The sequence below is a fragment of the Mytilus edulis genome, chromosome 6, assembly GCF_963676685.1.
Source record: "Mytilus edulis chromosome 6, xbMytEdul2.2, whole genome shotgun sequence".
Classification (NCBI taxonomy): domain Eukaryota; kingdom Metazoa; phylum Mollusca; class Bivalvia; order Mytilida; family Mytilidae; genus Mytilus; species Mytilus edulis.
In genome coordinates, this window is record NC_092349.1 from 37911356 (window position 1) to 37931612 (window position 20257).

At 31.2% G+C, this 20257-nt stretch overlaps 2 protein-coding genes across 3 annotated transcripts in view; one reads left to right on the forward strand and one right to left on the reverse strand.

The window, feature by feature from the left end:
* Positions 1-2166: 2166 nt before the first annotated feature.
* Positions 2167-14070, reverse strand: LOC139529064 (N-lysine methyltransferase KMT5A-A-like). 2 transcript variants are annotated; one of them, XM_071325306.1, is made up of 8 exons: positions 13981-14070; positions 12108-12203; positions 11624-11793; positions 9259-9377; positions 7585-7684; positions 4885-4944; positions 2731-2921; positions 2167-2418 (listed from the first exon to the last, which is right to left on the reverse strand). In XM_071325306.1, exons 2-8 carry the CDS (start codon positions 12193-12195, stop codon positions 2205-2207), a joined length of 942 nt encoding a protein of 313 aa, XP_071181407.1. In that variant the 5' UTR covers positions 12196-12203; positions 13981-14070; the 3' UTR covers positions 2167-2204. The 2 variants fall into 2 exon arrangements, with proteins under 2 accessions (XP_071181407.1, XP_071181408.1); XM_071325307.1 differs by having other exon boundaries at positions 13967-14070.
* A 156-nt stretch (positions 14071-14226) lies between these two features.
* LOC139529063 (protein strawberry notch homolog 1-like) overlaps positions 14227-20257 on the forward strand; it is a 34205-nt gene continuing 28174 nt past the window's right edge. Inside the window, exons 1-3 of the mRNA XM_071325305.1 lie at positions 14227-14325; positions 15686-15793; positions 19635-19769. Of these exons, the coding sequence (XP_071181406.1) occupies positions 14308-14325; positions 15686-15793; positions 19635-19769 (261 nt within the window). The 5' untranslated portion in view covers positions 14227-14307. The remainder of the gene's footprint in view (positions 14326-15685; positions 15794-19634; positions 19770-20257) is intronic.

Sequence of the window (20257 nt, forward strand, 5' to 3'; positions counted from 1 at the left end):
AGAAATATTGTGTGTTTGGATAAACAAACATGTTTAAAACAAATTGCATGGTTAAAAGGCCAAAACATTTCAAGAGTTATAAATGAAAACTCTTGAAAAATGATGGTGATAAAGATAGCTCTCAGATATTGAAGGTCCATACTGTATGCATTAAAATAGACAATCTAAAGGTAAAAATTTGGACCACCATCAATTTGAACTCTTGTAGTGGTAAACTATGAATTTCACAAACAATTTTTCAACTAATTATCCACAAATATCAACTTATCATTTCAAAACCCTAAGTTGAATAAAAAAATGCCAAATAATTCATTGTACAGTATTAATTTATGTTTTTACAGAACTTAACATAAACACTAAATTGATGAAAAGTGAAATTCAAATATAGCAGTCATAAGCTTTTTAGGAAGTATGTAGTCTGAACATTGCAATGAGGTGAAAATAGCTGACTAGTTTCGTAATATAAATTTATGGATGCATCATTATAGTTTCACATTGACAACAACTTTTTTCATTTTCCCTTTATATCTTACTCATAAGATAAAGGCTGGATTTTCATAAGTAAACCTGAATAAATCCAATACCTGTTTAAATATTGACACACAAAAATACGTTTATGTCTTAACTTTATGTAAATAACATATTCACAACTTATACAAATCTAATCTAATACAAGTACAAGAGACATTTCATCCACTACATTTATTTCTCGACACATAAAATTTGATTCTTCTATTTATCTTATTCTGAAAGGTACTCCACATATTTCACAGACATACACAAAATAACAAAATAAATCAATTACACATTTTATTTCTAGAGCATTGATACATGATTCAATAATTCAAACGCATAATTTTTCACTTAAAATATTTTTATTTTAGATTAATTAATGAACATAAATGCATATCATCTATAAAGAATGCATAAAATATCTGACAAAAATGTTTTAATCAGTATAATCACACAAAGTGAAAATCTCAAGCTCTTTTTCACAAAATAACTCCCAAGACAACAAGAATGTGTCCCCAGTACACGAATGCCCCACTTGCACTATCATTTTCTATGTTCAGTGGACCGTGAAATTGGGGTAAACCCTCTAATTTGGCATTAAAATTAAAAATATCATATCATAGGGAACATGTATACTAAGTTTGAAGTCGATTGGACTTCAACTTCATCAAAAACTACCTTTACCAAAAACTTTAACCTGAAGCGGGACAGACGGTCGAACGAACGGACGGACGGACGCACGCACAAACCAGAAAACATAATGCCCCTCTACTATCGTAGGTGGGGCATAAAAAAGGATGTTAAGTTATACTAAGAAAATTTGAGACACCAAGGCAAACTTTAAAACTTAATAAGAAATTTTAAGGTCAACATGTGATTCTCAGCTCTAGGTTTATGTCAATACCAAGTTAAAATCTAAATAACTGAAGATTTTACACAAAATAAGTATTACTTAAACAGATTATCAATAATTTGGCATCACATTTTAACTATTTTTCACACAACTAAGAATAGTATCTCTGATCATACAAAGTATGTCTTATATTAAATATTTAATGCCCAAACAAAAAGATCGTAAATGGGATAACATCTTAGTATGTAAAATATTCTTAAATGCTATTTAGATGTTATAAATGATTTAATACCCAAACATTGTTTTGTATTAAAATAAGAACATATATGTATAAATATATAATTAACTCAGACAATATGAGTTTAATCTGTCATTTTTAACCATGATCATAGAATTTTCTTTTAAAATATTTTTCACAAATACACAGAAACTCATTAGACTTGGAAAATAATTTTCTACCAGGTAGCTAATAAAACTAGCTTTTTTAACAACTCTTTGAACATTTTCTGTCCATATCTTTGAATATTTAATTGCAACAGCTACAAAAATTAATACTTATGGAAACAACAACCACAACTTCTTTTAAAAACTCTTAAAACTATATATATACACATGACAAATAAAGTTTGTTTACATAAAAACCTACACTTATACACATAACAAATATATATTGTCTAAAACTTCATTCATACACATGACACATAGAGTTTGTTTAAAAACATGCATCAAACACAATCAGTCAATATAAATGCAAATGAACATCTGTTTAAAAAGTAACAATTCAAAACACAGTAACCATGGTAATTTAAAACAATAAAAAGCTAACAACAACCAAACATCATGACTTTAACCATGGATGTGATGTCAGAGATTCTTTATTTCTGTCTCCATAGTCATATAAAAGTTCTTCACCAGTTGAAATATCTCTTGAGGCCACAAGCATGAGGTATGGGCGGTCATTTATTTCTGTTAACTTCATGTGACAGTTGTTTTTCGTTCTACTGTGGTTGATGAGGCGACCAAGACGCCCACTCTCTGCAGTTGCGTCCACACTTAAAATAAAATAAAAATGCTGCATTAAACTTTAAAAAGTTAAAATATGTTTTTGTATTTTTCAATAACAAAATGCTTGATTGATAAGTGGACAGAAAACTTGATCAGCATATATTTCATGAATTTGTGTATTAAGGATATAAGCATCTTCAAAAGATAAAAATAGTTTTTTGATTTCTACTTCACTAAAATTTGATTGCTATTAAACAAGTTGACAGTAAGCAGGCCAACACTTATCCCTACTACAACACATTATACTACTTAAGGCATACAGTCTTGCATCCTTTTATTACTAATCCTCCTTTACTTACCAGTAATTAATGGTTTTATGAGTGAAGTAATACATGTAACAGCCAATACTTGGGTCTTTGCTGTAGTCCAGCTCTTTCTGTTTGGCAACCTTCTGACTGATAAGGTTACCAGCATATTCCACAACAAAGTCTCCACGGAAGAAATCTTTACTAGCAATTACCCCACGACCTTTATTTGCAATTTCTTCAACCTACAATAAGAAATGAATGATTTTGGATACAGTCGGAAATAACTTCTCAAGTATAAATCAAACATTACCGATGCAAAACAGTAGTCTTTGTTGAAAACATAAATGCACTACAGCAGATTGTGCACATTTTGAACCATGGCTTTTAATTTCTAAAATGTTGTCAACTGTTAACCCATAAATAGATCAGTCGGAAACCTGGTTAAAATAGAACAATCAAAGCCCTTTGTTAGAGAAGGCGATAAACGCTTACTATAATATTTACTATAGTGACAAACATTTTAAAAGTTAATAGAAACAAATAAAATGACAATTTTCTTCTCAATTACGAAGTGTTTTATTTTAAAAACACAATTTGCATAAGTTTTTAATCTATCTAGAACATAGTTTAGCAGAACAATTAGATATCAAGTTGACGACATAGGTATCTTTCAAGTTGGATGTAGAAAATACATAACCTCCGATTTTTTATATTTTTTACCACGGACGGAAAACATATCTATTTATTAGTTCAGTGATTTTCGTGTCTGCCCTTCCATTATGTGACTCTAGAAAAAAATCCCCAAAAAGGGTAACAATTGTATTGAAAAGAGATAATCGAGTGCACATTTTTATGTTAGGGCGTGTTTGAGTTAAATATTTTGTCTTGATATCGTACAAAGCAAGAATATTTCCTACATCGTCTCACTTCAGATTCTATCATTTTTATATATCAAAGCTACAGGTTGACTTTATAACATAAAAAAATCATAGTGCTAAAAGATGAAATATATGGGTCAAGTGAAATATCTATCTTATGAATCAAAAAACAGAGTAGGTGTGTTTGAATAGCAATTTTACTAAAAGTACTTGACGACAGTCTTTCAAGTTGGATGATGAAAATGCATATTTTCAAGAAATTTATTTTTTTGTGTGTGATGACTAGGGTTTAAAGTCTTCAACCACTAAAAAAATCTAGTCTGCCCTTCCACGAAATATTTAATTATAATTTTTTTTAAATGTTTATGAATTTTCGAAAATTCCACCTGACAACCGATCAGACAATAGTTTTAAGTTGAATCAATCTAGAAAAGGTCATTAACTGATGCTCATTTACTAGTTGATACATTTGTCTTTTAAAATACAACTGGCATATAAGGATCGTAAAGGGGATAAATTTATCGGTTTCCAAGAGCAAAATTGGCAGCGTGTGATCACTACAATGGCTTCCATTTCTACGATTGTGAAAATGAACTGGCGTAATGGCTGACGCGGAGACAGTAAACAAGTATTTGCGACCATCAAATCCCCAATTGATGCCGTCGGAGCTTAAAATACAATATAGTTATCTCCTAAATTACGTCATGTATCAGTGCAGTAACGTCACATGTTATTGTCCATCCACTTCAATTTATCAATGAAATGCATGCGACTTCATTCATACAACCGAACAACTAACCCAATGTTTTGTACACGTATAAGTAGTTCTACTTATTATTTCATTTTACTTCTTATTCTTTACAAAAAACATAGAGTTAAGATAGATTGCTGATAAAAAGAATAATGGCATTTTATTTTTTGATACTGACTTCATCAGGCTCTCTTGATATTCTTGCTGATAAATCAGTATCAAAAAACAAAAATGCCATTATTCTATATATATTGATTAACAACTTGAACATTCCAATTTCAAACAATTAAAAAGTACATAAATATCTCATTTTCAAGCTTCCGACATTCCCTATACTTTGTTATATCAAAGGATTAAAGATTGTGTAATCTCTGTATTTGTAAACAAGATGTTGAGAATGAATTTCGTTATTTTTCTCCTGTGATAAATTGAAAGATATAAAGCAGGTTACTTTGTTAATGTTCACTAAGACAAGCTGTTAGAAAGTTAGAGAAACAAAACGTAGATTTTGATGTTAAGACATTATAATTAAAAATGTTATATCTTAGGATTTTAAGATTCACTAAATTATGTTACCTTCAAACCTTCTTCTTTCTTGTTTAATATTTTATCTTCTATCTCACACTGTTTGTCTTTCTGAAAAATAATATGATACAATTTAATACTTCACTGTTTAAATAAGGAATTATATGAACACCAGAGGTAACAGTTATCAAAGTCAGGTTTATTTGCAGATGTATAAAGTGGGTCTCATTCGGGTCTAAGCGTGATGCGGAATTGTCGATTTTTTGTAAGCGTGACAGGTTAAAGTCAAATCATTATGCCATGAAAGCGGGAAATGAAGTCTTGTGGGACCCGGGAAATTATAAAAAATTGAGATTTGCTTACGTACATACTAGTGTAAGCGAGATACAGGAATCTGACAAAACAGTAAGCGGGATCAGGGATCAGAACCCCCAATGAGACCCCTATAACTTTTAAGGTTTGAATAATCTCCCCTTAATCTCCATAAATTCGTTTTTTATGGAAGATATATTTTTAACAACACCTTAAACTTTCAACTTCTTGACAGTCAAACCATGTCCAAACATTTAGAGATCAAGACCTGTATACATAAAGCTATTAGAGTTTAGATTTGTTTTGAATGGACAGATTTTTCTACATGTCCTATTATAAATTAGTATTACAATTGGAATCTTAATTTAAGTTGTTTTGTGAATACTACCCCTGCCTTTTTATCTTAAAATGTAACAAAACAATCCATTGTGCAAAGATGTTACATGTATGTAAATGAGCAATGTTTGAAAAATAACAAACAAGAAGATATTGAAGACAACTTTTAATGACAGACACTCTTATTTGAATAATGTAGTCAAGAGAGTTTCAAGAAAAGTAGAAATAAAAATTTTATACCTATATAAATAACAAATTTTGAATTTCAAAGGGATATAACTCTAACACCAAAATTATTTACCTATACTGGTAAATTAAATACACTTGTATTAGTATTAGTATTACTTCTGACATTTTTATAGAAAAGTTTGCACATGTTAGTTTAAATCTAAATGTTTTATCTCTTGATAATAATGTTTTGTCAATGTTCTTCTAAACAGGTTTTATACATTTTCTCCATTTTTATTATCAAATGCCAAAAGATTTTATAATTTTGGTATTTATTCTAATATCATTTTTCCCACAGTTTAATAAACATGTTATTGAGATTACTGCACTTTCTTTTAATATAACACACTTTTAATATAAATATTATGATTTAAAAAGAATGTCAAGCCAAACTGTCCTAAGATTACAGAACTTTTCAAGAATGAAATAAAACAGATAATTAACATCTCTTTCTATCATCTTTATGTCTAAATAAAAAAAATCACCATTAAATTATCTAATGCTGAAGACACAACAGCCTCATCAACCAAACCCTCACTATCCATAATTGAGTAGTCGATTATCTTTCTATTCAGTCGAACTCTCTTAGCAGTACTACATGCCATAGTTACTCTCATTCAAATGAAATTGATTGTGAAATTTACATGTATGAAATTAATGACAGGTGAACAAAAGGAACTAATTACTTTATAATTAGATCTCAAATGGCTTCAAAGGTGTATAGATAATTATGTTATTGTTTGTTAATTAGGGAATACAAAGTGGTGTCATAAATAATTGTTCTAATTACATGAATTAAGAAGAACACCTGCCAAACTAATTCATACAATTTGCAATTTATGTTTGTATAAACAGTAATCTATAATGCTTTATATGGCTGGGTATTGATTGAATGTTTTATGTGATGATATGTATATTGTGTACTTTATTATGTCAATCAATATGTGACACTATAATAAAATAAAATTTATCTTTTATCTTTTATCTTATCTTATATGAAAGTTTTAACAATATTTTGTACAACAAAAGTCACAATAAGATTTGTTTCTTTAAATCAAACTTCATTTTCTAATTGGTTGGAGTAAACAGACTAGAATTAAAACTATAATTCAGTTTATTTAATCTTAACATATGAAATTTTATTTAAAGACGGTTAAACCCAATGTTAGGTTTAGAGCACCGTTTGAGTGTTCTAGCAACATTTTAAGTATCAATGACACATACAGTCAAGTTATAACGTAAACCATTCTAAAAGTATAAATGTGATCTTTCAGGAAATTTGAACAAATATATCAATGAAACCAATTGATTCATGTCAGCATTTGTTGTTGTTTAAAATTAAAAGGTGTTCAAAACTTTATAAACTTAAAAATTGATAAATTTAATATTTATTTATCTGTTTGCCTCTCAATGCTTAAAGTGTGCAGGGCAGTGTGTAAGGGGCAATAATTCTTATTATTTCATAAATAGAACACCTTTGTTGCAGTAAGTGGATTTGAGTAAATATCCCTTTAAAGATTTATTTGATTCATCAACATTTCTTATAAATGAGGTATCAAATTTGACATCATCTTCAGTAGTGATTTTTGAAGGATTCACTTATCATTTTTTATATATGTATACCTAATTATTAATTTTAAGAAGTGTTGGGATTGCCTCCCCTGACTCACTGCAATATTATAAATTATCAGAAATATATCATATTCTATCTTGTATGAACAAGGAATTGTATAGGTGTTGACTTTTTTTTAACCCCTTTGTTAAACTATACGTTTGATATTTGAGCAATAAAATATTCTGAATTGAATTATGTGGGAAAATACAAATTAAAATTTGCAAAATTTGACCTGATTATGATTACATATAAAAACACACCTCTAACTCAGATTTACATCTCCTGTTACTACGCCTGACAGGGTAGAAGTCTGTCAACAAGCTGTTTTGTAGACTAGGTTGAGTAGACTCTGCTGTCTTTCTGTAAAATAGAAGATAAAGAATTTAAGATAATCATTTTTCAACTTTTGATACGAGAACTGGTACAAGGGACACATCATGAAATCTGAATTTTTTTTATACTGTTAAAAAAAACATTGCTATTTATTTAAATTTGGTTTGATCTTTTTTTTTACTATAAGATAATTTTTCATATCAAACTACTCAAGTGAAATGGTTTTTTTTGAAGAATGAGACAGTATGAAGTCAAGAGCCTAGATGTCAATGCTATTGCTTACTTTTGCTGTTAATCGCACGCTCAACAAAAATGAGGAAAAAAATAAATAAAAATTCCTTTTGAAACTATCTTTTGATTGTAAGAAGCTTCTGTCCAACTTTGGTAAAAATCCAGGACAGTTTATGAATCTATTAAATGTTTTAACAAGAATGTGTCCCCAGTACACGATTGCCCCACTCGCACTATCATTTTCTATGTTCAGTGGACCGTGAAATTGGGGTAAACCCTCTAATTTGGCATTAAAAATTAAAAAGATCATATCATAGGGAACATGTTTACTAAGTTTGAAGTCGATTGGACTTCAACTTCATCAAAAACTACCTTGACCAAAAACTTTAACCTGAAGCGGGACAGACGGACAAACGAACGAACGAACGGACGAACGAACGGAAGAACAGACGCACAGACCAGAAAACATAATGCCCCTCTACTATCGTAGGTGGGGCATAAAAACTTTAACTGTATGTTAAGTCCTTTTATAAGTAGAATACAGAAAACAGGAACAAAATTTTAATAAATTTCCTTCTAGATAATAGCTTTTTATCATAAACAAGCCTCTGTCCAAGTCTGGTACAAATCATTTACAAAAATGTATATTAGTGTTTGTCAAATGAATGTAATTTTTGCAGGACCAGTAGATTTTAAGCCAAACCAGTTGATTTTCAGTCCACTGATTTGACTGGCCAGTACACAATAAATCTTAAATTCTACCCCTGCCTATACATTATGGTCCGAGACCACAATTAATTCGTAGTGCATTTCTTTTAGAACCTAACTAGAAGGTTAAAGAGGCATAAATTGGTCCCTGATATAGCATAATATAGTAGTATTCTTCAAGACTTCCACACTTATGTTTTTTTTGTATTGATAAATTATAACTGTTAAAATGTTGAAATATTTTGTGAAGGAATCTAATTTCTGCTGTCATAATACTTTGCAGTTTTGAATTTAAATGTCCTCATGCACGAGTTTAAGGTAAAAATACAGGTACCGGGTTCTGATCATGTTCCTATCTAAAGCATGTTGTTGGATGGCTTAGATTTATTTGTCTTATTTTCAAACCAAAGCCCTAAAACAATGGCCTTTAAAACAATTTCTCCTTTTAACGGAACTTATTATAGTCCTCAAATTTACAATCTGTTAATGTTGGTCTGTGGACTTAAGCTACAAGTATTGTAAAAGGACCTTCAATAATGGTTCACTTAAAACACCTTCATGTGTTTAGTATACAATATTCTCTTTACTTTTAGTAAAATATTTCATTGCCATTTTAAGAATACTGAATCTTAATGTAAAATGGTTTGGAAATCTAAACAAACTTTTTTCTTGATGCTTTCTTCTTATTCTGTGCAGTAGAATCTGTTTTTGTTGATTTCTTTTGTCTTCCTTTAGGCTTTTCTTCCTCTGCATCTTTTTCATCATATTTTTCTAAAAGAACCTTGAAGATACAAACAAAAGATAAGGACTCATACTGATATTGTTGGTCTGTGGACAGTGTGTCCATATAAGACTCAGATGCCCTCACTTACAAATATATGTCAAATTCTTCAATTTTTTAATTTACAAAGGGACATAACTCAGGTACGGTTTAAGAATACCACCCCAAGTTAAAAACGGTTCTGTGTTTGGTGTTAATGAGCATTGTGTATAGGTTTTATAATATTTGGTTGAGGCAAACTTAAGTTAGAGAGGTACAGGAGATACTAACATGCAGTGCACCCTTCAGCACAAAGAGGGCATAAAAATCTAACAGTAAATGAAACTTATCTTTTCATGAAAAAGTAATGTTTTTGTGTAAACAGTTGGAATGAAATAAACTGTAAACCAGATGCTCTGCAGGGCGCAGCTTTATACGTCCACAGAGATTGAACCCTGAACAGTTGGGGCAAGTATATATGGACACAACATTTAAGCTAGATACAGCTCTGAATTTGGATTGTGATTAAATAGTTGACACAACATAGGTTTCTGACACAGAACGAATGTGGTCTAAGAACTTAAACTAAAAACTTAAAAATTTCAAATTGGACATTTACCTATTATGGTCCAATATCCCAATTCTAAATACGAGGTTAGATTCAGCATATCATAGAATCCCAAGAATTCAATTTTTTATGAAATCAAATAATGTTCAATTTTGGACCCTTTAGACCTCAATGTGGACCAATCTGATAACCGGGCCCAAACATCAAAATCTAAACACATGGCTAGATTCAGCATATTAAAGAACCCCATATATTCAATTTTTGTTGAAATCAAACAAAGTTTAATTTTGGACCCCGATTTGGACCAACTTGAAAACTGGGCCAATTTTCAAAAATCTAAGTACATGTTTAGATTCAGCATATCAAAGAACTAAAAAGAATTCAATTTTTGTTAAAACGAAACTAAGTTTAATTTTGGACCCTTTGGACCTTAATGTAGACCAATTTGAAAACAGGACCAAAAATTAAGAATCTAAATACACGGTTAGATTTGGCATATCAAAGGACCCCAATAATTCATTTTTTTATGAAATGAAACAAAGTTTAATTTTGGACCCTTTTGGCCCCTCATTCCGAAACTGTTGGGACCAAAACTCCCAAAATCAATCCCAACCTTCCTTTTGTGGTTATAAACCTTGTGTTAAATTTCATAGATTTCTATTAACTTTTACTAAAGTTATTGTGCAAAAACCAAGAAAAATGCTTATTTGGGACCTTTTTTGGCCCCTAATTCCTAAACTGTTGGGACAAAAACTCCCAAAATCAATCCCAATCTTCCTTTTTAGGCCATACACCTTATGTTAAAATTTCATAGATTTCTGTTTACTTATACACAAGTTATTGTGCAAAAACCAAGAAAAATGCTTATTTGGGCCCTTTTTGGCCCCTAATTCCTAAACTGTGAGTTCCTAAACTGTTGGGACCAAAACTCCCAAAATCAATCCCAACCTTCCTTTTATGGTCATAAACCTTGTGTTTTAATTTCATAGATTTCTATTCATTTATACTTAAGTTATAGTGCGAAAACCAAATGTCTTCTGATGACAATGACGACGACGCCAACATCATACAATATATATACAACCAAAAAAAATTTCAATTTTTGGGGTCGTATAAAAAAAAGTGCATCTTAAAAAAAACAATAATAACTTATAAAATGTGTGCCCAAGAAATTTTGACAATTCACTAACAATGAAAATTTCAGTTTCTAAACCATCAATATCTATACAAGAAATCTAACACACCACCTTTTATAGGTGACTATGCAGTATGGGCTTCTTTGTTGAAGGCCATAAGGTGACCTGTAGTTGTTAATTTCTGTGTCATTTTGTTCTCTTGTGGAGAGTTGTCTTATTGGCAATCATATCACATCTTCTTTTTTTGTATTCTATAGCAATGTTACAGTACCTGTTTACATTTAGGTTGTTCAGTACTAGAGTACCTAATGTAACAGTACCTGTTTACATTTAGGTTGTTCAGTACGAGTACCTAATGTAACAGTACCTGTTTACATTTAGGTAGTTCAGTACTCTAGTAACTAATGTAACAGTACCTGTTTACATTTAGGTTGTTCAGTACTCTAGTAACTAATGTAACAGTACCTGTTTACATTTAGGTTGTTCAGTACTCTAGTAACTAATGTAACAGTACCTGTTTACATTTAGGTTGTTCAGTACTATAGTTACTAATGTTACAGTACCTGTTTACATTTAGGTTGTTCAGTACTAGAGTTACTGTCTGTTTCAACTTTATCTTTCTGATCTTTTTCATTGTCTTTGGCAGGTGAAGGTTCAGGGGTCAATAATATTGAAGAATTGGAAATGTCAATTTTGCTGGCCTTGGTTTCTTTGAATTTTTCATCTTTATCACCTGAAATAATATTTTGAACATTAATGCATATTCATAGAAGCCCAGCAAAGCACATATTGGTGGCAATATTTAACTATTTTGTTGGTGATCTCTCTGAATGGTTCACTCTATGCTCATACAGCACACTCAATTTGAAATATCACAAACACTGCAGTCATAATTTGCAGTGATCATCACTTCACCAGGCTTTTAACTTAATGTATATTTTAGGATACACATGATCATATCTTTAATTGTCATACGTACCTTGACAATAGGAACTGGTCCATTGGTGACATTTTCATAATCAAGATTCATTTAATAAAATATCTTACCAGTTTCTTGACTTGTTTTTGGACTTGGTGGAAAGTAGTCAGTTATTCTTGAAGGCGTGGAAACCAAGGGTAAGGGAGAATCACTCATTTTCAAACCTGAAAAAAAAAACAATACATATTATATACTTACTAAGCAAGCAGGCATATTCCTTGATCATAACTCTGATTCAGTGGCTCTGGACCTGTCATCGTTAGCAAATGTCTAAGAGACACAAGCAACTCCTAGTGTTTTTCTTACAATAAGAAACTGAAAACATATTTTTGTAGTAATGTAATGTTTACTAATCATACAGTGAATAAGATTGAAATAATATAATCTATTATAGATCATATGCAACAATCTCTTATAAAGTTGTTTAATGTTTACATGAATCCATGATAACTCATCCTATACATGTAGATACACAACCTAACATTCTACTATAACATGTATAACTTATTGCACTTTCTATCAACTTGTCAAATAGTAATAAGATTATAGGATCCCATTGACCCAATGTATTCTTAAGATATAGAACTGCCTTCTCGTTCCACTAATAAATACAATGAATACTGAGGAAAACATTTGAAAGAAACTTTATTTGTACTTCTTTTCTTTTGCGAACGAAAGTGAACCAACGCCTGGTGAGTCTGTAGTACGGTAGAGTCCATAAAGTGGATACCCGGGGGTATGCAGGGTCGTTATGATAAAAGACATAAAATGTTGAGAGTCTTATAACAACAACACTTTAGGGACTGCTTCAGAAATTTATTGATCGACATGTTTCAGTGCCTAGGGTACCGTCATCAGGATAAAAACAATACATAAAATCATGCTGAAGTACAAAATCAGGTTGTAAATATTTAAACGTCACAATGTTACAATGGTAAGTAACGTTATTAATAGCAACTGAAAGTGAAAGTTCATTGTAAGTATGTAAATAAACTATAAAAAGAAATTAAAATAAAATGTTGTTGTGAAAATGTTTGTTAAAATTATACTGTCAACATGTGTTTGTCCTCTTGCATCGTGGAAAGAATAACACAATAAGTTTTGTATTGGTGGTTATTTATGATGTATGTTAGTGTTGACTGGCTAGTGCAGGGGTTTCATAATCTTTCATGTTGACTGGTACTTTCCACGTTTCTAGGCGGTACTTTTCAATTAATTCTATGAATATCTTATATAAAAATTCCTACATTTAGGCGGTACTTGTCAATAGCATAGGAGGGTAAAAGTACCGGGTACCGCCTCCTAATGAATGGCCTGCTAGTGGTTACAGTAGTAGTCCAAATAATTATGACGTGTCAAAGAAAAAAACTTATAATAGCCTTTCAAGACGTCATAATTATTTGGACTAGTTACAGTAGTAGAACTACGTAGACAACTTGGACACAGGCCTTTACACTGTCATGTTACCACTACTACTGCTGTATTGTACACTGGTAGTAACTACTACTGACACTACCAACTTTTAATCTGCTTATTAATAATAATACATTAAAAAATATAATAGAAAATCGACCAATTCACATAGAAAAATGGTTCTACAAAATGATCTTAATTGTAGCAGTAAAAATGTTAAATAGATATAAAACTTACTATTAAACACCAGTCACCTATATACATTCTTCGACAGACAGTCAAAATGTTAAATAGATATAAAACTTACTATTTAACACCAGTCACCTATATACATTCTTCGACAGACAATAAAAAAAACGTAAACAAAACGTCCCCCCTTTTTTGTTTTACACCATACAAGTTGCTTTAAATAAGTATTTTCAATACCTACGCAAGGTGAATGGGTATCAGAAACGTGCACTGAGTTTAACTTTGTTGTTTTTGTTTGTTATTTGTTAAATTAATAGCAGTTTACCGAGTACCTCTTACCAAATTTCTTGTTTCAAACCAATGCAAGAGTCGCGGGGTTTGCGTCCATATCTTGGGTGTTGATTTTGATTGGTCGATAGAAAATGTTTCATTCCACCGAAATGACATTACAACGAGAAAATTATTAGGATTTTATTTTGACTGAATTATTTAATATTTGCTTAAGAATGAACAAATAAAGACAACATAAATTATTTTAGTGATTTATTAATGTATACAAACTATTTGTAAGAAATTTGCGACGTCATTTCACAGTGCATTATGGGTAATTAAGCTAGGGATGAGATGAAAACGCCATGATCATCGTGCGGAGGTCTCTCATAAATTATGGCCAGTGAAGAAAATGTAAGAGAGAACACGTGTCGGCTTGGTGTATTTGAATGAGAATAATACATACTCTTTTCAATTATGTACAAAAAGTCAACATGTCTGCAGTTATTCATTCTAAATTAATAAAAAAAAAATCTTCCCTGTTAGACGAATGTAAAATGATCATGTGAGAGTGAATAAGTCTTTTTCACATTTCGTCATTTATGAATGTCATTCCAAATTATAATGACAGTTACGTTATTGAATTGTAAATCAAAGATTTTGTGACTGGAGATCATAAGGAAGCGAATTTTTTGTAGGACAATTGCGCAATAACCGTTAAAAAGAAGTCTGATGAAGAACTTGAAAAAAAATTTCAATATTTAGTATTCTTTCTCAATATAACTGTTTTTTTATCCAACCATTAATACTAAATAGTGGACTATAAATACTATTGCAAGTGATGTAATCTAATTTCTGAATAAAATGTGGGTTTGTGTTTAGCAAATCCATTTAAAAAACTTATTCTGCAAACATTCTTATTAAACAGTCAAGACAGTATACACATTATATAGAACAAAAACATATTTTTGACTGATTAAGGGACAAATAGAACATATGATGAATAGAGGTATCTAAACATTTAGGTATTAAGCTAAATTTGTATGTTTTGACAGTAGAAATAGCTCTGATCAACCTTGCAACATGTGCAATGATCACTTCATAATTTTGACAAAAAATGGTGTAGGTGATGCAAATGTTGCAGGAACTTTTATGCGACTCTAATTATTGTAAGACAAGTTCAGAGGCCAATTTAGAGGAGGCCCGGGCTCCCCTTTTCTGGGAATAAATTGGGTTGATTATATAAGGCATCACTAAAGCATGACCGGCGTGAGCCCCCTCTTAGGCAGTCAGTGGGCCCCCACTTATGAAAATCTCTAGATCCGCCACTGAATTTTACAAACAAATATAAAAACATTTATGCAATTGGAATCAGAAACCTGTTTCATACATACAACTGATATGGATCAGTGCAATAGAGACAACTACATCTGACCAAAGAGCATAAAACAGTATCCAAGGTCATCAGTGCTGGATCTTCAACAAAGCTAGAAAATCGGATCATCCGGCATCCAGAGGTGGGCTTCAGCTGTCTCCTTACCCAAACCAAAATGTGTACTTGTGCAGAGAAAATGGATGTCACACTCAACTCCGAAACAATTTTTGCTACATTACTGACAGTGACGCACCTATTCTACCTGGCATTCTAATTCTTAAATATTATTGATATTCGCTTCCTACAGTTTGCAAAAGTGATAAATATGTTAAATGTTATAGATAATGTAGATCTACAAAAAAATATATAGATATTATAATGATATTTTTTTGTTTACAGAACCCGTTTACAGATATTTTGTCTGCAGCTTTAGATGAATCAGGCATCACAGGTGACGAGTTTGATTTTTCAGCTCCAGAGCCCACACCAGAACCTGTACAGTATGCAGTAAGTAATTGTGTGACCCCAAAAAAGAAGTCTCAATTTATATGTTTTGATTTCTAGTGAAATGGTCTGATTTGAAGGAAATGGAAATGCAATATAAAAGAGCATAATTCTTTTGAATATGTATATGATCATGAGCAGTGTTCTAGGATTTTTTTGGCACCTTGACTTACCACGGGTAAGATCAATAAAAAAATTACTTACCCACATCTAAAAGTTAAATCCGCCAACCAATGCGGACGGCGCAAAAAAACCGATTTCTTACTAAATTTGACAAATATGTTATAGTTATTACTATGTCATTTATTAAGAGCTATAATAAATGCAACTGTAAGTTTATTTTCCTCCGATGACAAGAAAAAAAAATCGTTTATGTCCCGATTTAAGCACCAGTTATCAATCCTGATTTTCCGATTTTACCGACACCATGACCGACTTTTAGAATGATAGGAGAAGAATGTGGTCTCTTTTGCGCTTGATTACACCTAGTAAACGAGTGCTTGAATAAAAGCGCCGATAGACATCGACAAAATCTTCGATCTTTTATCAAAGTTTTTTCTCGTGATTTAATAAAAATAAAAAGCAGATATGGGAAAATTGAAGAGGACCGGGAAATTTCAAGAGTTTTTTCGGCTTCCCCGAACTTGAAAATTGACTTACCACCGGGTGACAAAGGCTAAAAAATGACTTACCCGTTGTCCTAATCCACTTACCCCGGGTAACGGGTATGGGAATCCTAGAACACTGCATGAGGATGTTTATACTATTATAGTCTTGCAGCTATACAGTACGCCCAGAGAGTATGTAATCGCGAACTCTAATCACTGATTTCCGAGTGTAGCGGTGTGACACCGCGAATCACGGATTATACTCCCAATTTCCTCCAAAGATTCTCTCCCAACACCGCGTGGCTGTTTATTGGTTTATTGCCCATCAGATGTACTGAAAATTAATGACGCGTGACAATATCATCGGATTAGCCAGATTTATTATCTTTGTACATTTAATCGATCTTGATTGCACCTGAGTGCTTTAAAATACGTTATTTAAATGTCCTTTCATTGTCAGATAAAAGTGTGACATTTTTATTTAAAATAAGATAATTATTCTTGTATGTATATGCCCATGTCATTGTCATATGACATACAACGTACAAATGTATAAAAATATGATTAAAACACTTATTTTGTATTTTCATTATAGTCCGATCAGGTCATAATTTTGTTTTTTCAACAAAGACGATTTTACCACAACTAGAACCTTTTATGACCTACTCAGTGAGCAATATTCGGTTTATTAATAGTTCAATATTATATAATTAATATCAACTGCCTTAAAACAAAATGATGTTTTTTACGGTAATATGTCCAATCTAAATTAAACCCAAGAGTTAATTCATCGGATCAACAAGTGAACTCTGTTACTTTCAATTTATTTTGAAATGTAAAATATTATGTTTCACTACCTCGATAGATTACCGACTTGAAATATTTGAATTTAAAAAAGAAACTGTAAAGTGACAAATAGTTTTGTATGCAATGTGGCAGCCCTATATTCATAAATACTGAGATACATTCGCCGCCCAGACACAACACAATAATCACAACCTTTAAATATTTAATTATATGGAGAAAAAAAATCGTGTTTTTTATCCGTTATGATCTTTTATTGATCTTTAATTATTTAAAATAAAATTGGATTGGCGCAATCCGTATTTTACAGCTTGTTAAAAGTCCTCGGCGAAATATAAAAAGAAGTATTTCAACAATTATAAAATAGAATATTTAAATGAAATTATATCGTGTTCTACAAGAAAGAAATATGTAAAAAAAAATGTGGATCGGATTTTTACGATCGGTAAATTTTCACAGAGGATCTCTACCAACGCCCATCAGGAACTGAACGACATGCATCCTGTTTTCATCTACCATTAATATATAGTGTTGACTAAGGACGTATAAATAATGTCCGGTTTTTTGTCCTCTGTTGATTGAGAAACTTAAAAATAAAAGGCTGATGTTGGTTAAAATTAATTCAGAAAAGGAATACAATTTAGAATCCGGTTAATCAATTGTAAAAGTACCTTCTAGAGCCTCAATCTTAACGCACACAAATTTATGTCAATCATTAGAAAGCAAGTTTAAACCTTGAATGAATTTTCCCACGGTTATCCAGAAAGGTCACCTGAGTTTACTGTTACATGATACTATTTCCCGCCAAATAAAAATCTCGTGGACAAAATTGATGTCACTATTTTTAGCATTCAATATTGTGAGCAAAGTCAAGTTCAAGTTCAACTACGCACTGTTGATCACTGAGATGCGTATCGTCTTCCCACGGCAATTAATTGCTTTAAAAATATTTAAAGATCACTGTTCTAAATACAACACAAAAGTTTACATTCATTGTGCGTAAATGAATATTATGCACCGACGAGTTGATGCAGCTATGGAAGTATTCCTGTTGCAGCCGAAATGTATTATTTATCCTAAAGTAATGCTAACAAATCGTGAAGAGAAAATGCCGTAGACTTATTAAGCATAAGGAATGGTGAAAAGTATTTTCTTTTTTTTCTTGCATACACAAGTTTTAAGACACGTAATTTTCTTTCTTTCTCACATTTTATACCTTCAGCGTTAATTTCCGTTTATTTTCATGCAAGTATGTCTCTTTTCGTAAGTTATATAAATTACCGATAAAAAAAAAACCCGAGGTCATAATCAAGTATAGATTTTTTTTTATAAAACTTTAATGCAATTGAAATTATTTAATAACAACAACCTTTTGCTTTTTAAAACTTTCATTTTGTAATCGTAAAATGGAAATGGCGTAGACTTGGCATAACAGATAGTGAATAATATTTTCTTTTTTACTTGTATAAAATACTTTGAGACGTGTCACTTTTCTTTGAACTACCCTAATTTATTCAGCGTTAGTCTCCGTTTATTGTTACACAATTATATCTCTTTTAGTAAATTAAATATTTATTTACTGATAAAAAACAGAAGTCAAAATCAAATATAGTTGTTTTTTAAAAATTGATTTAGATGTACAGAGTAATTAAAAGAATTAACAACAACGTTTTGATTTTATTTTAATCTTTCATTTGTTTCAAGCAATCAGATATAAACTGATAATCAATAGACAGGAAATACAATTGTTTAATTACATTAGAAATCTCGCATACCTTGACTGTCACGGACCGGCATAGATCAGAAGGATTAGGGCAATTAATTACCTGGTGTGACACCGCATCACTCCAGACTGGGAGAGATGTTGCTAATACAATAAACAAAAGGTAACGGATTTACACGGAAGTCGGAGGGAATACTCCCAAATTTCTCCTGAGAATTAAGGGAGTGATGTCGGAGTTTCCTGGTGTCACACCAGGAAAAAACTCGGTGTATGGAGTTTGAGATGGCTTTCGCGAAAATTGTAGTGTATTTGCTGTGGTTTACTTGTTTGAAAAAAAGGGTTCTTGAATACTTGATCAACACATTTATATGATAGATGAAAAACTTTGATGGAGCTTCTATAATAGAACTTCTGACATTAAATTGAATGCTAATTACATCAGGAAAACCATCATGCAACATTGCCAAAGTCTCATCTAATTTCACAATTTTTATTAATGTAAATCAGTAACTATCAGGTTTTGGTATTTATGTGTGAAGGAATAATGGAGGATGCTGTAAAATTTGGTTTACTAGTCATACAATACTAATTGCATATTAAGAGTGATTCTCTGAGTAACATTTAATAACTTAATCATTTCTGTTCTTTTTTCTACTTTATATGCATTTTAATTATGAACATATTTAGTTAAAGGTAAATTTTATTACAGGATCCTAACTTACTGATAAGCCAAAACCAATATATAAGACATGAGCCTGTCCAAGATCCTAATGTTTTTTCTCATGCTTTGAAACAGTTGGCTACAACAAATTATCAGGTGTACACCAATCAAAGATCTAGTCCGGTAAGTTTTTTAATCATATGATATTTAAAGTCATAAGAAACGAGTGACTGGTGAAACATAATGTTCTTCCAATTCTTGAACCAATGCATACAAACATCATAAACTTAGTCTTCTGTGCATGAATTTATCATTTTTTCCGTGTAAATTTCGTATAATCGTCAATTTTTTTTTCAATCGGTCAGTGTTGTCAAAATATGGCAGGTAATTAAAGTTTGTGATTTGAAGCCGAAGTTTAACGATTGTCACCTGTTTGTCAACAATCGACAAAAAATCAACAAAAAAGCATGAAAATTCAGCACATGTTTAACATGTAAATTCAGAATATAGTCTATTTTAAGGACATCCATGCGTATTGTGATCACCGGATTTTTATGAGATGGGTCACACTTAGGTCACTTTGCATACGGAAAATATGTCGGAGGGAATTGCTCTCCTGAAAGGAAGCAATTAAAATAAAGTAAACTACTTCTAAATATGAATAAATTAAA